At 47.2% G+C, this 17,425-nt stretch overlaps 1 protein-coding gene across 1 annotated transcript; it reads left to right on the top strand.

The window, feature by feature from the left end:
* Window positions 1-1,148: 1,148 nt before the first annotated feature.
* On the top strand, window positions 1,149-16,591 carry LOC136004454 (IST1 homolog; the record flags this gene model as incomplete). The annotated part of the gene is given in 9 exon segments (XM_065660943.1): window positions 1,149-1,345; window positions 1,605-1,703; window positions 1,970-2,054; window positions 2,449-2,559; window positions 2,924-3,130; window positions 4,249-4,341; window positions 6,892-6,922; window positions 12,761-12,775; window positions 16,407-16,591. Coding segments are annotated over 9 exon segments (1,023 nt in total), but the record flags the coding sequence as incomplete, so codon positions are not given.
* Window positions 16,592-17,425: the final 834 nt, after the last annotated feature.

Below are 17,425 nucleotides of genomic sequence, written 5' to 3'. Positions count from 1 at the left end.
GGTGTGATAACAGAATTTAGTAGTGTTACTAACATGAGTGAATTATTTCTTACCATCCTTCTAATGAGTGAATTATTTCTTACCGTCCTTCTAATTATCAGTTGGTTTGGAGACAGTGACTCCCGAACATCTGCTAGCTTAGGATACTCCTTGTGTGCCCATCCTGTTTTGCTTGCAATAAATTTTGTACAAAGGTCACACTGTTCTAAATCTTTGCCAGCTATCAGAAAATTACAGATACGGTTGGTTTCAGCTTATTTGTGATTACTGGCCCATCCAACTGTGCCAAAGGGGAAAAGTACACCGTGAGGAAGACTACTTACTTCATCTTGAAGATCCCTGCCCACGACCATCAGAGGGCAGTGTGCAAGCGCCAAAAGGGAGGAGACTTATGATAATGAGTTCCTAAACTAATTGTAATAGCCCCACCGCTCTCTTGGGAACCTAATGAATATTCATGTTTGTGTGTGATAAATATCTGCTTGCTTAACCCCTCGGTATGCAAGTTAGGAGGAGTGATCCCCCTTGCACCCGGGCCCATAATAAACATACCTGCTTTATAACTCTCCTTGAGTTGTAGAGTCTGATTTCGTGCTTCACTGTAATTAAATGTGCTTTCATGGGCCAAGTGTGGAGCAGCATTTTGCTTTTCCTTGCTGGACCCAGGCCTTGCAGTCTGCCCTGGTGTGCTACTTGGAGGAGCAGGCTGGCCACAGTGTGGCCTCTGTCCACTTTCCTTGGAGTGTAATTTATGGGGCGGTAGCTGTGGGCTGTGTGTGGAGGGACATGCTAGTTTGCCTGGGGGGGCTTTTCTGGGCCTTCTGTGCTCATAGCATAGTGGGGAGGCTCACCCCACCTGCCCTGCTCAGACTCAGACACAGATAAGATCTGTGGTTCTGACTCTGCAGTGAAATTGAAGGTGTAGGGGAATGCCAGGGGTTTCTGGCAGCTAAAAGCCCACTCTCCTTTCTCCTATGAGTTAGTGTGCTAGGACCTAGGCACAAGGACTCAACCAAGCCATGGGTGAATGTCTTGTGTTGCAGAGGCTTGATAAAGGAGAGAAAGAAAAGCTTGTGGTGACTTCATGTGGTGGGGACTGGGGATGGGTATGGAGGCAGCAGCCCCTGCCAGCACAGTGATGGATCTTGGGGATATGTGCTGTAGCTGAGCTGGCCCAGAAGGCAAGGAAGGAGATTGCAGATTATCTGCCAGCTGGAAAAGATGAGCGTGCCAGGATTCCTGTGGAGCACGTCATCCATGAAGATTACTTTGTGGAGACCATGGAGATCCTGGAACTGTACTGCGACCTGCTGCTAGCCTGCTTCGGTTTGATTCAGTCCATGAAGTAAGCTCTGGCCTAGAGAGTGTGCTGTGGGAGAGGATCCAGGCCCCTGGACTCGGGGAGGAATGCTGTTAGGGGGCAGGCCTGGGGTACAGAAGGGGACCTGTGTTTGGGTGTTCTAGGGACTCCAGAGACTTTTTCTTCCCCAGGCAGGGAAGGTTCTGGAGCCCAGCAAGGAGGATGGGACCTTCAGGTTAAGCAGATTGAGCAGCAAAGACTAAATGCTTGGTGTGGAGATAAGATTGTCTTCTGTTATCCCTAGGGAGCTGCACTCTGGCCTGGCAGAAGCAGTATCTGCACTGATTTGGGCTGCACCACGACTCCATTCGGAAGTGGCTGAGTTGAAGATTGTGAGTTAGGGGTGTTACATGTGCAGGGTGGGTGTGATGCTGCAAGAAGCTGGTAGAAGTCTTTGTCTGGGTCTCTGTCATTAAGGCAGAGGACATGTTTTTATGGGCTCTGCAGATGGAAATCTCAGTATAGGTGTCCCTGGAGCATCAGGGATGGCCAAGACTGCTCAGCTAGGGTACTCGGTGGCAGAAATGAGAGCGATCCAGCAGATGTGCAGTGTGTGGTGGTGGGGAAAGCAAAGGTGTGCACATTCCCAGAGTTTCTCTCCTATTGCAGGTTTGCTGACCAGCTGTGTGCCAAGTACAGCAAGGAGTATGGGAAGCTGTGCCGAGCAAACCAGATTGGGACAGTCAATGACAGAGTAATGAACTGGTGGAACAACAGCAGCCAGCTGGAACTGGCAGAACAGACATGCCTGCTGTGGCTTTCTGCCCCTTTTTCCTGTCACTAGTGGCTGATGCCTATGGGTCATGCAGGATAGGGTGGGCCAGCTGCATGGCTGAGGTCCTGCCTGCACTGGAGCACATTGCTGAGGTCCCTGACAGGTGGGGCCCTGTTGGCTGTGGATGGAGAGGAGCAGTGCACATGGAGCCCTAGCCTGTGGTTACCAGCAGCCTCCTCTGCAGCAGTGCTGGACTGGGAGGAAGGGCCTCCCCAGGGCTGCACTGTGCTCCCTTCAGCAGGTGGCCCTGGCTGGGATGGAGCTCTGCTGCACTGCCCCAGTCCCTTGAGTGTCTCTGTACCTTGTGTTCCAGCTGATGCACAAGCTGAACATGGAGGCACCACACAAGATTCTGGTGGAGAGATACCTCATTCAGATTGCCAAGAACTACAATGTGCCCTATGAACCTGGTTCTGTGGTGATGGTGAGTGAGGCAACTGCAAGTCTGGAGCTCCTTTCTGTGTTTCAGTGGCTGAAACGTTCCATTAATTCTGTGTGGGCTTTCAGAGCACAGGGCTGTGGCATTGCAGCAAACTCAGTGGTAGTTGTGCTTTGGTATATTCTAGGTAGCCCTAGCGTACACGATCCCTGCTCCTTCCCACAGCCTTACAGCATGCGGCTGTAATCAGCCACATTGTAGTCTGGTTCCTATTAATATCACTGTGTAGCTACTGTCTATTCTGTCCTCATTGTGTTGTCTCATCTTGTTCAAGCTGCATCTAATGCTGTTCAGAGAGCTGGGATCAGAATAGATGTCTTGGTGAACAGAATTCTTCTACCCTTTCCAGGCTGAAGCCCCTGCAGGTGAAGAGGCAGATCTGATTGATGTGGGATTTACAGACGATGTGAAGAAGGGTGGCCATGGAGGGGGAGGAGGTGGTGGATTTACAGCCCCACTGGTTGATCATGATGGATTAGTATCCATGCCAGTGATGATGCCTATGCCCATGCCAACACCAGATCTGCCCTTCTCCTACCTGCCTCCAAAGGGACCGGTTAAGTACCTTTGCTTTGAGTGTTCCCTTTTTCTGTGGAAGACTCCGATTGTGATGCTTAGCCCTGTGGCTGCTGCCTGGGAAGTGTCTGTACCTGATAGCTTGATGTGTTGGAAGGCCATTGTGTTGGTGTGGGACTGCATGGGATGGAAACCGTTGGCAGTGCAGCTGAAGCTTCATGTTGCTTGACTGTGGAAGATCCTAGTCCCATTCTCCAGCTAGCCTTCTTTGTCTTCAGGGAACAAATGAGTCCAGACTTAACTCCTGAGGCAGTCTTCTGACTGCCAGACTTTTGACCAGGGGTTGGAGCTGCGCTTTGAAGTTGGTAGGCTGGTAGTGTGACAAGATTCAGTTAAGGAAATGAGGTGAGTTTTCTGGGGTGGGAACAGCATATAGGAATGCAGAAGTGCTCTGCCTTCAGACCTGCAAGGGAAGGGGACCAGGCCAACAGCCCTTGGAGGTGACTTGTGAGGCTGGAAAGTGGGAGCTGAAAAGAACACTGTTTTCTAAATTCAGTAATTTACAGGGTATCTGTGTAGACTGGAGAGTGGCAGGATGGTGGGATGGCTTGGAGTCTTCATATGGTCCCAGTAGTGCTGCAATGGGTTTTTCTGTAGAGAATCTAGGCCAAGTATCATCAGGTGGCTGTTGGCCCAGGCGTAAATATGCTGAGGGCTTGTGCAAAGTCTAGGTCTTTGAGGCACTGGTGTGTTATAAGTAAGAGTAATACAAAGCCTTGAGTGAGCCAGAGGCCTCCTTCCTGTTTTGTGATGCTGCACTTGGGAGAAATGGCTCTGGTGTGCTTAATGAAGGATATTGTCCTTTTTTTTTCCCTGGTACTTCTAATGCTGTGAAAGGTGAAGTGTTAAGTCATTATGGTTCTTTAGAATAACCCACAGTCCTATTAGCTGGGTCTGGTTGTTCCAGGTGCCTACATCTGACTTACTAGGAAAAGATTTACAAGTATTAAGTATAAACTATACCAGGTTGGATACTTGCCTGCATTTACCTTAGGTTACTACTTTCTCTGACTCCCACAGTAGCTGTAGGTGTATTCTCTCCCATGGTCACTCTCTCAGGTATGTAGTCCGGTGCATGACTCTAATCTCTCTGTACAGGAGAACTTCAGTGGCCTACCAGTGGGGACCTACCCACCTTTCACCAACATCCATCCACCACCAATTCCAGCAACCCCACCAACATACGAATCTGTAAGTGCCTGAGCTGGATCACCATTGTAGGCAGCAGAGGGAACTGCAAAAAGAGGGCTGTGGTAGCCACAGAAAAGGCAAATGTTGATGAAGCTGTCAACCTGTGTAGCTTTGGGGCTGGAGCTTGGCATTCCTTATGGTGTGGTGAATCACTGAGTGCTTGTGATGGGAGAATGACTTGTGACCTCATTCTGCTGTGTGGTTTGCCTGCAAAGGAAAGACAAGATTTATTTTACTGCATTGTTAAAATGGTGATAAACAGTTAACGAGTCCACAAATTCTGATTTTTGCCACGTGAAAACTTATCACCTTCAGTCTGTTTAATTACAGCTTTTGAATTAACATGTAGTTAGCCTGGATGACAATTTTGGCTGACCCAGATGATGTATGTTTAAATACTTATTCTCCCAGACTTTTCTTAGTCCTTGGGGACAACAAAGGAGAGGATGGAGTCTTCTCTTTCTCTGCTTGCCTGGTTTTGTTGCTGCAGTTCATGACCATGCCTCCCATTTTGCTTTGTGACATGCTGCTTGGTTTTGCAGTATCCTGAGCTTAGGGATGAGCATTGCCAAGCACTGCTGTGTGCTGACACCTTGTATGAGCTGCACAGCAGCTTTTGAGTGCAGGAGGTACAGACACAGCAGTAGCTAACTGGGTGGGCACAGATGTCACTGGCTGCAGCCCGCAGGGAATGAGGACTTACGCCAGCACAATTGACCATGCTGTAGATCTTTATCCCAACCTGACCAAGACCTGGGATGGGGTCATTTCATACCTTGCTACTGGTTACAAGGACCTGTCTGTCCTTTATGAAAGAAAGGAAGCAGTGGCTGTGATTACATGGATGAAGAGGGCAAACTTAGAATCATAGAATCATAGAATAGTTAGGGTTGGAAAGGACCTCAAGATCATCTAGTTCCAACCCCCCTGCCATGGGCAGGGACACCTCACACTAAACCATCCCACACAAGGCTTCATCCAACCTGGCCTTGAACACCTCCAGGGATGGAGCACTCACAACCTCCCTGGGCAACCAATTCCAGTGTCTCACCACCCTAACAGGAAAGAATTTCCTCCTTATATCCAATTAAAACTTCCCCTGTTTAAGTTTTAACCCGTTACCCCTCTTCCTGTCACTACATTCCCTGACGAAGAGTCCCTCCCCAGCATCCCTATAGGCCCCCTTCAGGTACTGGAAGGCTGCTATGAGGTCCCCATGCAGCCTTCTCTTCTCCAGGCTGAACAGCCCCAACTTCCTCAGCCTGTCTTCATACGGGAGGTGCTCCAGTCCCCTCATCATCCTCGTGGCCCTCCTCTGCACTTGTTCCAGCAGTTCCATGTCCTTTTTATGTTGAGGACACCAGAACTGCACACAATACTCCAGGTGAGGTCTCACAAGAGCAGTGTAGAGGGGCAGGATCACCTCCTTTGACTTGTTGGTCACACTCCTTTTGATGCAGCCCAGGATACGGTTGGCTTTCTGGGCTGCGAGCGCACACTGCCGGCTCATGTTCATTTTCTCATCGACCAGCACCCCCAAGTCCTTCTCTGCAGGGCCACTCTGAATCTCTTCTTTGCCCAGTCTGTAGCTGTGCCTGGGATTGCTCTGACCCAGGTGTAGGACCTTGCACTTGCCATGGTTGAACTTCATAAGGTTGGCATCAGCCCGCCTCACAAGCGTGTCAAGGTCCCTCTGGATGGCTCCAAGATATTACCAGGCACAGAGGTGAGACTGACTGGTCTGCAATTCCCCGGGTCTTCCATTTTCCCCTTCTTGAAAATGGGGGTTATATTTCCCTTTTTCCAGTCGTCGAGAACTTCACCTGACTGCCATGATTTTTCAAATACGATGGCCAGTGGCTTAGCAACTTCATTCGCCAGCTCCTTCAGGACCCGCGGATGGATTCCATCAGGTCCCACGGACTTGTGTGCGTTCAGATTTTGAAGATGGTCTCGAACCAGATCCTCTCCTACAGTGGGCCCAAGGTCTTCATTCTCACAGTCCCTGCGTCTACTTTCTATGAACTGGGTGGTGCAGTCAGAGCCTTTGCCAGTGAAGACCGAGGCGAAGAAGTCATTCAGAACCTCAGCCTTCTCCAAATCCTGTGTAGCCAGTTCTCCCTAAAGCTTCCTCAGGGGGCCTATTTTGTCCCTAGTCTGTTTTTTGTTTGCTACATACCTGTAGAATCCCTTCCTATTATCCTTAACATCCCTGGCTAGGTTTAATTCTAACTTCTTCCACTTATGTCTGTAATAAACATTTTGAACCTCCTAGTGGACATGTTCTGTTCATCCAGTTCTGGAATATGGCTAGTGAAGCTGCTTCAAGTAACAGGGAGGGAGAGGAAAGTCAAAGCACTGTCTCCTTTTATTGTGAAGAGAAGCAGGTTCTTTTGAGTGTGCTGGAAGCCAGGGCTGCCTGACCCCTTGGTGAGGGTGGGGTGTGCAATGCTCTGCATAGATGTGGCTCCCGTTGTCCATGAGCAATGCCCACTCAATGGTGAGATCATCTGCCAGGTAGCAGAGAGCTGTAATAACAGTCTTTTTCAGATTGATGAGCCTAATGCTGACAAAGACACTCGCACTGGTGCCTGGTGAGTGCATCCAGAAGTTTGGGAAACCTGGGGTGGTTAGGGGCTGTGGTTAGCCCAGGATCCTAGTGTCCCTGGGAGGAAGCTTTCCACATAGGGAGCAATCTGTAGAACCCAATATATCTTGAGAAGAGGATTAGAGTTTGGAAGGGACACATCAGAAATGTCATGGTTTAAGCCCAGCTGGCAACCCAGAACCACGCAGCCGCTCGCTCACTCCCCCCCCTCTCCTCCCCCTGCTCCCAGAGAGATGGGGAAGAGAATCGTAAGAATGTAACTCCCACAGGCTGAGGTAAGAACAGTCCAGTAACTAAGGTATAACACAAACCCACTACTGCTACCACTAACAATAATAATGATAAGGAAAATAACAAAGGAAGAGAATACAACCGCTCACCACCCACCAACTGGAACCCAGCCTGACCCGAGCAGTGATCTAGTCCTTCTGGGTAACTGCCCCCAGTTTATATACTGGGCATGACGTGCTGTGGTATGGAATACCTCTTTGGCTAGTTTGCGTCAGGTATCCTGACTGTGCTTCCTCCCCGCCTCCCCTCCTCCCTGGCAGAGCATGAGACTCAGAAAGTCTTTGGTCAGACTAAACATTACTGAGCACCAAATAAAAACATTGGTGTTATCAGCACTGTTCCCAGGCCAAAAGAAAAAAACACAGCACTGCACCAGCTACTAAGAAGGAGAAAAATGACTGCTACTGCTGAACCCAGGACAGTATCCACCCCTTATTCCATACCATTCACGTCATGCTCAGATCCCACATTTTTCAATATACCATCACTCTTGTCTCATATATATATATATATACATACACACACACACAAAGAGATATCATTCCTTAGTGCATGGACTAATCCCTATAAAGCTGCTGAGTTCATCTGGTCTGTGATGTCCGGCTCTATCTCCTATAACAGTCTTTCAGAGCAGGAGAGACTGTGTGCAGTGTTGGATTGTTGCCTGCTGATGACACCGCAGAACTTGTCTGGTCACTGCTGAACTCGTCTGGTTTCGTCAAAGTTCATTCCTTGTTGGAATGATGGTCGGAGGGAAGTCAGGGCCAGTCGCTGGTGACCTGAAGACATCTAGTTGGTGGGCTATAAAAGTGCTACATAGCAGGCAACAGCATACAATTGAGTTCATTGGCTGTTTTCCCCTAAAATCAAATCCCCTTGAGGTACACATCGGATTTCCCCATGATATTGTCATATGGGAGTGTGATATTGTCAATCTGCCAGGCCTCCCCATATTTATACTTCAGCCATCGTCCTCCATACCAAAGAGGCTTTAACCATTTGGCTTGCTTAATTGCAGCAGGTTTCACCTACGTGAATATCCTGGGCAATAGTGTCCATTGTTAAGTCCACCCCTCGGTCACGGGCCCGTCTATATGTTGCATCTCTGCCCTGATGGCCTGAAGATTCATGGACCCACCGGGCCAAAAATATTTCACCTTTATGTTGCCAGTCTAAGTCCATCTGAGCCACTTCAATCCTAGCAGCTTTATCCACTAGTTGGTTTTTCTGGTGTACCTCAGTGGCCCAATTCTTGGGTACATGTGCATCTACATGGCGTACCTTCACCACCAGGTTCTGCACCCGGGCAGCAATATCTTGTCACAGTGCAGCAGCCCAGACGGGTTTACCCCTGCGTTGCCAGTTGCTCTGCTTCCATTCACTGCAACCACCCCCACAGGGCATTTGTCACCATCCATGAGTCAGTATTGATTCGGAGAAACCTCCTGGAACAAACTCGCCAACAAAGTTTTCAAGTTGACAAGCAGGTATTCTTTATTGCAGCGCCGGGAGACAAGGGGGATAGCTTCTCCTAACGTGTGTCTCTCCGTGTTGCTACACAAGCCATCCTTATATAGTCACTGGGCATACATACATATTCACGAGGCTATGCATGAATTACATCATTTTCCAGAAAGTTTCCCACATCCATACAAAAATGTGATGGTGGTCTTTGAGGGTTGTTTACTTCTTCCAACAATCTTCATAACTTCTGGCAGTCTTTGAAGTACCAGCTTAATTAACATTACAGACATAGCAGTCATCCTGCCCTTCTACTTATCAGATAGTTTAACTGTGCCCATCTTGGACATCTGCTATTCCCAGATACTCCCCATCCCCAGCTCCCGTTTTGCTATTTTGTTTTTCTTACACTTTTTGTACTAAGGTCCTAAGGACCTAAAACCATGTCAACTGCCTTCAAGCACCTCAGTTATTTTCCATTACAAAGCCATCAAACTTAACGTTACTTAGAACCGATTACATTTTGTGATTTTGTGCCTCCTTGTCTCAAATCCCCCCTTTTTCTATCCTTCTGCAAATTCTCTTGCAACATTTTATATACTACCTTTACCATCTAGAGTCTTTTTGAAATAATTTCCTGTTTCTACTTGATGCTTGATTTCATTTCTTTTCCAATCTTTATAATTTATCATAGATCATTCACAATACCAGAAGGAACATTGTATCATACCACAAGTAATCAATATTAAAACAATTAATATTAATATTAATATTAATATTCCTGCAACCAGTTGCCTTAACCAGGAGAGTTTAGGTAACCATGAAGTTAACTTTTTCCATATTTCTTCAAACCCCCAGGGGTATCATCCTTGGCCATTTCATGAAATATTTTAGTTTGTTTCCAAATTTCCTCCAGATCTGTTTCAATTCTGCCAATTTGATCTATGTAGGAAAAGCAACTTTTATTGATTATGGAACAAATTCCTCCTTGTGAAGCCAATAACATGTCTAGAGCCATTAATTTTTGTAATGCCATTTTAGATAGGCTAGTTATCTCTTTTTGTTCTGCTTTGATTATATCAATAGTTTTACTTTCTATTTCCTCTATGGTTGCTGAGATATTTACAATTGCCTTCTTTAATTCACTTACTCCCAAAGATGGAATTGGCCATCTCACAAAACTATGAAATGCGGTGTTCCGTTCAGCAAATAGGGTTAAACCCTTGCTTAAACCGTTTAGCAAAACTTCTAACCCAGGTTCCAGAAGGATACATGTCAATAATAGTAAGATTGGGTATCACGGCACCTAAGGAGCATGCCCCCTTCCAGTTGGGGTGTAGGATTTTATAAGCATTTTCTCCACATAACCAATACCATCCTTTCCCCTCAGGAATGGGCCACCACTGAACCACGATACCATCTATATTAATAGTGTGATTGCAGTTTGAATAGTGACCTACACCTGTGACATTTAAACAAACAATCTCCTACTCTGGTTCCTAGTATCTTGTATACAGGTATACAGGTATAATATTCTTTACTTGGATTAGGATTAACTATCCCAAATCTTAACTTGTCCCTTGGACATAGGTTGCTAGTATTCACCCACAAATTAGTCCATGAGATAGTGTTGGGAACTGGAATGCCAACGGTAGGTCCGGATTTTCTCCTGATTTAGGCAACTGTGCACACACCCGACAGTCACTACGATTAACAACTTTAGTGACATTCTGCATTAATTTCAGGTATAAGTTTTGGTCCCAAGCTTGTATGCCAGTTATCATGTAAGTCCAAATTATGACCGACGCAATTTCATATGTAAGGGTCCTGAAGGTTGGATCCGCTATGTGTTCTCTGGGTCTGGTGCTTTCTTTATTCTTGAATAATGTATCCAAGCAGGTTGTTCCTTTATCTTCACTGCTGTAAAGGTGGTCAATAACATCTGGTACGGTCTGCTCCACTTCTCCTGTAGAGGATCTCCTGAAAAATTCTTAACATAAACCCAGTCTCCGGATCTGAAAGGGTGAATCAGATAATCCAAACCTCTCTCTCTTGTCCCTAAGATTCTCTTATTTATTTCTTCCAATTGTTTTTCCAGATTGGCCAGAAACTGCCGGAGATAGCCTTCTCCCACTTCCTGAAGACTTTCTCCTTTAAACTGGGACTGATATGGTCTTCCATATAAAATTACAAATGGGCTAACCTCTTCTTTCGACCAAGGTTTAGTTCGAATTCTTAATAGAGCCAGTGGTAACACCTGGTACCAATATAAATTCGTTTCCTGATATATTTTACTAATCTGTTGTTTGATCAGCTGGTTCATCCTTTCTACTTGCCCACTGACCTGAGGCCTGTATGGAACATATAGTTGCCAATCAATTTCTAATTATTTGCTAATTTCTTGTAACAATTTTGCACTGAAGTGCGGGCCTCGGTCGGAGGAAATTGCCACTGGTACTCCAAAACGAGGTATTATATCGTTTAACAATGTTTTAATTACTTGTCTTGCATTATTTATTCTACAAGGGAATGCTTCTGGCCAGCCTGAAAAAGTATCCACTAACACCAACAAATATCGATAACCTCCTATTCTCGGTAATTCAGAAAAATTTATTTGCCACTGCCATCCTGGACAACTTCCTCTCCCAATTGTCCCTATTTGATTACATTTAAAAATCAGTCTTCTTCCGGGTCACATGATAGAGAGGGCTTACAATCAAACTGTAATTTGGGATGTGCATTCTCCAGAACCCCACAACACCCAAGAAAGCTTGTGTTTCTTTCTTATTAGTTGGTGGAGACGTTGCTGTTATCTTGTTGATCACATCTGTGGGGATCTGGCAACATCCATCTTGACATTTTATTCCCAAAAATTGAATCTCCTGTGCAGGTCCCTTGACCTTACTCCGTTTTAGGGCAAAACTGGCTTTCAGCAGGATTGGGATTATTTTCCTCCCTTTCTCAAAGACTTCTTCCGCTGTATCGCCCCACACAATAATGTCATCAATGTATTGCAGGTGTTCTGGAGCTTGCCACTCTTCCAGTGCAGTCTGGATCAGTCCACAGCAAATGGTAGGGCTGTGTTTCCACCCCTGGGGCAGTCGGTTCCATGTGAACTGGACACCCCCCAAGTAAAAGCAAACTGTGGCCTGCACTCTGCTGCCAAAGGAATTGAGAAAAATACATTGGCAATATCAGTGGTGGCGTACCACTTGGCTGCCTTTGACTCCAGTTCATACTGATGTTCTAGCATGTCTGCTACTACAGCACTCAATGGTGGTTTGACTTCATTTAGGCCACGATAGCCTACTGTTAGTCTCCACTCTCCATTAGACTTTCGCACTAGCCATATGGAGCTATTAAAGTGTGAGTGGGTCCTGCTGATCACTCCTTGGCTCTCCAGTCTACGAATCAGCTGATGGGTGGGAATCAGGGAGTCTCGGTTGGTGCGATATTGCCGCTGATGCACTGTTGTGGTGGCGATTGGCACTTGTTGAAGTACCCTCTCCTGAGGTAGTCTATGCCAAGGATGCATGGGGCCTATGGACCAGTCACAATGGGGTGCTTTTGCCACTTCCTCCCAGTCAGGCTGATTTCAGCCTCCAGTACTGTCAACTCTTGGGATCCTCCTGTCACTCCAGAAATAGCATCTCGGAGTTGATGAATCATTTCATCCACTGTTGGTGGTACTATGTCATTCCAGGTTATTGATGCCAATGAGTGGGCATGTGATGAAGGTGCATTCCACGTGAATTTCTGCCACATGGGTCATGTACATTTGAATTCATCTGGATCTATAGGTGCATTCCTGGCATTCGGCCTGCTGATTCCCTCAGAGACTGGATGTCTTTCTCTAGAGTAGTCCACTTGGCCAAACGATTCATAACATCATCTTTGTATGGAAACCTTTCTTTCACAGCTACCAAGAGCTGCCTCCAGAGGCCGAGGGACCGTTTCTCTTTTGCAATTGCTTTGTCAATTCCCCCTTCCCTAGCAAGCGATCCCAGCTGCTTAGCTTCCCTACCTTCTAGTTTGTGACCGTCGGCTCCATTGTACCAGCATCGGAGCAACCAGGTGATGATGTGCTCCCCTGACTGACGGGTAAAATCTTTTTGCATGTTCCGTAGCTCGGTTGAGGTCCGGGGTCGAGAAGTCACCTCTTCTTCTTCTTCTTCCTCTGATTCACGTAATAATAACTCCTGATCAGATGCTGTCCTGGGTAGGAAGCGCATTCTTTCTTCATCTTTCTTCATCTTTCTTGCCTCTTTTTAGCTTTTCCCCTTGCATACAGGGGCAACCGCTATTGGCACGAATTGGTCCTCTGGTTTAGCTGCAGTGGTTATCACCATGGTTGGAGTGGCTGCATTATCTGTTGTCGGGGTTTGGGTAGCTGCTGTACTTGTCACTGGGGCTGGTGTAGCTGCTGTACTTGGAGCTGGAGTAGCTGCGTTATCTGTTGTAGTCAGAGTTTGAGTAGCTGCTGTACTTGTCACTAGGGTAGGTGCAGCTGCTGTATTTGGAGTTTGAGTAGCTGTGTTGTTTGTTGCTTTGCCATCAGATCCAGAGACATTTTTTTTCCTTTCGAAGGTGCTGGGTAGTGTTGAACAGGGCTCTGTAAGCATAGGCCAAACCCCAGCACGTTGACATGATTTGTCCCTCTCTGGTATGACCAGGATGACAACACACCTCATTTAAGTGTTTTACTAATTTTTCTGGATTTTGCACTTGTTCAGTGGTGAAGTTCCAAAGCACTGGAGGGGCCCGCTAGCCTAGATACTTGCCCATACTATCCCCCACACCCTGCCACTCATGAGTGTCCAGCCTCAGGGAAAATCTCTTGGTCCTCCTATATTGTCATCTAACCCTAGACAAGACCCAATCCCGACTCTGCTTAACTTTCGAGATCAGATGAAATGGTCGTGGGTAAAACACACTCTGGATGCGTGCCAGCATGCTGATCCCCATCACAATCAGCAGGCAGGTCTCAAGGGTACCTAAAGGCCTTTCAAAACATTCAGGACTCTCAAATGATGCTGTAAATAGTCTGGTGGGGTGGCTGGGAAGGTAAGGGAAAGTCTCCTTCATAGGCTGACCACCCGAGGAGGGGAAAAAAGATGTGTAATTGCTAAAGACTCCTATTATATACCTCCCAAAGTATAGAGGTGGTGACCACACTGGGAATGCAAGCCAGATCAGTTTCATGATCAATGAGTCTTGTATTACAAGTCATTACCATAAAGTACAGTGAAACAAGAACCTTAGCCAAAGCCCCCCAGCTGATAAACATTAAAACTGCAAATACCGGCTGTAAGTAAGGTACGACATGCTGAACCTCTGAGATTAAGAGCAACAACTTTGAGAGCCAGTAAATCAGCATTGTGACGAGTGACTATTAATCCGAAACAATAAATGCTTATCACAAATACAATTAGACACACTCTGGCTAGATCTGTCGTTATCTGAACCCTTCTTGCCCCACGTTGGCGCAAAAAAGAACTGTCGTGGTTTAAGCCAAGCTGGCAACCCAGAACCACGCAGCCGCTCGCTCACTCTCCCCCCTGCTTCCTCCCCCTGCTCCCAGAGGGATGGGGAGGAGAATCGGAAGAATGTAACTCCCATGGGTTGAGATAAGAACAGTCCAGTAAGTAAGGTGTAACACAAACCCACTACTGCTACCACCAATAATAATAATGATAAGGGGAATAACAAGGGAAGAGAATACAACCGCTCACCACCCGCCAACCAATACCCATCCCAACCCGAGCAGTGATCTAGCCCTTCCGGGTAACTGCCCCCAGTTTATATACTGGGCATGACGTGCTGTGGTATGGAATACCCCTTTGGCTAGTTTGGGTCAGGTGCCCTGTCTCTGCTTCCTCCCGGCTTCCCCTCCTCCCTGGCAGAGCATGAGACTGAGGAAGTCCTTGGTCAGACTAAACATTGCTTAGCAACAACTAAAAACATAGGTGTTATCAACGTTGTTCCCAGGCTGAAAGTCAAAATCACAGCACTGCACCAGCTACGAAGAAGGAGAAAAATGACTGCTACTGCTGAACCCAGGACAGCAGAGTATCTTCTCAAATCAGGGAAGATCCAGAATTCCACTGGGAAACTCAAGAACTAGAGTCTGACTTAAGAGTCACTACTAGGTCTCTGGCTTAAGCTGTCCCGTTGGACCAAGAATAGGGTGTTGCAAGATAAATGAGAAAATGAGAAAGCAGCAGCTCTATGTGATAATGTATTTTTATACTGTGTAAATCATACTGTTCTGCAGCAGGAGAGTAAAAGAAGAAAGCACCGAGAGGATAGATAGGGTTGTATTAATATCAATGCTGAGGTTGTGTACATCAGAGCAGGGCTAGTGGTGATAGCTGTTATCCCTTGGTCCATCTGCCTAAAGGCTTACAAGATGCTTCATGCAATTGTAATTGGACCATAACAAAATTCTCCTGCCTTGTGCAGTGTGATTCTGCTCTGTGTATTTTGAAAACACTTGTTACCTCCAGCACTTGATAAGGGTGGAGAGGCTTTTTAGAGTAAGTAGACCGTTGCCAGCTCCAGCAAGGGTTTCTAAGGTAGTTCTCTGGGGGGTGTTTGTGATCCGTGCTGAAAAAGATAGGCCTGTGGTTGCACTGGGTCTGGCTCTATGCCTCAGTCTGACAGCTGGGTGACAGCGTGCGATAACTGCGTGTGTCTCTAGGAGGTGCTAGAATGGAGAAAGCCGGGGCTTTGGATCCCTGTAATGCGTTCCCACCAGTGCAGGTGTGGCACAGCTCCGGCCGGCTGCAGCTGGCTGTGGAGGGGCATCTGCTGCTGCTTGCTGCAGCCACAGCACAGGGCTGCTGTCGTAGTTTAAGCCCAGCCAGTAACTCAGAACCACACAGCTGCTTCCTTGCTACCCCCCTTCTTCCTCCCCCCTCCTGGGGGGATGGGGAGGAGAATCAAAAGAATGTAAATCCCATGGGTTGAGATAACAACAGTCCAGTAACTAAGGTATAATACAAAACTACTACTGCTACCACCACCAGTAATAATAATGATAAGGGAAATAACAAGGGGAGAGAATATAAAACTAAAAAGGGAAAGGGAAAACAACGATAAACACAAGTGATGCACAGTGCAATTGCTCACCACCCGCCAACCAATACCCAGCCCAACCTGAGCAGCGATCCGGTCCTTCTGGGTAACTCCCCTCAGTGTATATACTGGGCATGATGTGCTGTGGTATGGAATACCCCTTTGGCTAGTTTGGGTCAGGTGTCCTGTCTCTGCTTCCTCCCTGCTTCCTGTGCCCCTCCTCACTGGCAGAGCATGAGACTGAAAAGTCCTTGATTGGAGTAAGCATTACTTAGCAACAACTGAAACATTGGTATGTTATCAGCACTGTTCTCAGACTAAAGTTAAACACAGCAGTGCACCAGCTACTAAGAAGAAGAAAAATAACTGTTACTGCTGAACCCAGGACAGCTGCCAGTCTGGATCTGCCTCAGCTGCTGCCCTTGCAGCCACTTAAACCTGAAACTTCGTGGTTTTCCCCAGTGAGTCTGTGTGTGATCTGAGCTGTGTGACCACTTGTCCTATTATGAAGAACACATTGGTACCGCCCTTTTGGTAGAACAGCCTTTCTTTTGTGTGTCCCTGTTTGGCCTGTGATGGGACTGTGATGGTGGTGAGGTGAAATGATATTTCTCTTAACTCTAAATAGGGCCCAGGCCTAAGTCAGAGGCTTCTCCTAAACCAAAGGCTGTAGCTCCTAATACCACTGATAACTTTGTGCTGCCTGAACTACCATCTCTGCCAGATACACTGCCAACAGCATTTGCCGGCACCAACTCTTCTGCCTCTGAAGACATTTCTAGGAGATTTGAGGAGCTAAAGAAGAAAACATAAAACTGACTGGGCTGTAACTGCAAGGTTGAGGGGCAGGAGATTACGATGGCTCTTCTCTCTGAAGCCAACTCCCCTTGAAATTTGTTTCCTGTATTAACTTCAAATAGATGCGCTCTGCTTTTTGATCTCTTTTCCTGCTGTACTTTAACCAAATGCTGCCAATGTCCTGATCTTTGTTGCTCCAAGAGGTGAGCTGCAGGGAATCTGGTGAGATTGAAGCAGGAAGCAGCCCCTGTCTGGCTGGGTAGCTGTATAGGGAAGCTGTGCTTGGCCTTTGGTCTCGATGGCATTAAGGTGATTAAGTCACTTTGGTAAGACTTCCAGCTAACCAGGGCCGAGGTGCAGAACTGCAGTTGTGTGTCAGGAGATGCAGCACTGCCCTTCAGGTTGTACCTATCTGCCACCTCCTTGGCTCCAACTGTATCTGCTCACAGTTAGCCTGATGTCCTCTTTCACTCCTGCTGGATGCTTGGGGATACCCCGTGGCCTTGGCAATGTTCTCGGTGCAGGGCTCTGGTCCCTGGCCGCGGGAGGTGGCACTATGCAGCTCCCTGTCCTGAACCCCCTGGCACCACGAGCGGGCCAGGCACTCGCGAGTGCTGGCTGCTGCTCGCTGGGCACTAAACGTGCAGGTTGAATAGAGGCCAAGGGGACGTTGATGGGACGTGTGGCAGCAGCTCTGCTCACCCTGAGCGCGGTGGGGAGGTGCTGGTTGTACCCGTGCCACTCGCAACATGCTCTGTGGCTTCTCTGCACATAATTTTTCCACAGGACCTTTCTTTAGCCTTTTGGATGATTTGTATCTTGCGGGTTGGTTCCTGATAAAGTCTGGGT

The sequence above is a fragment of the Lathamus discolor genome, chromosome W (assembly GCF_037157495.1).
Source record: "Lathamus discolor isolate bLatDis1 chromosome W, bLatDis1.hap1, whole genome shotgun sequence".
Lineage (NCBI taxonomy): Eukaryota > Metazoa > Chordata > Aves > Psittaciformes > Psittacidae > Lathamus > Lathamus discolor.
The sequence above is the reverse complement of the archived record's forward strand: the minus strand, read 5'-3'. Positions and strand labels throughout refer to the sequence as shown.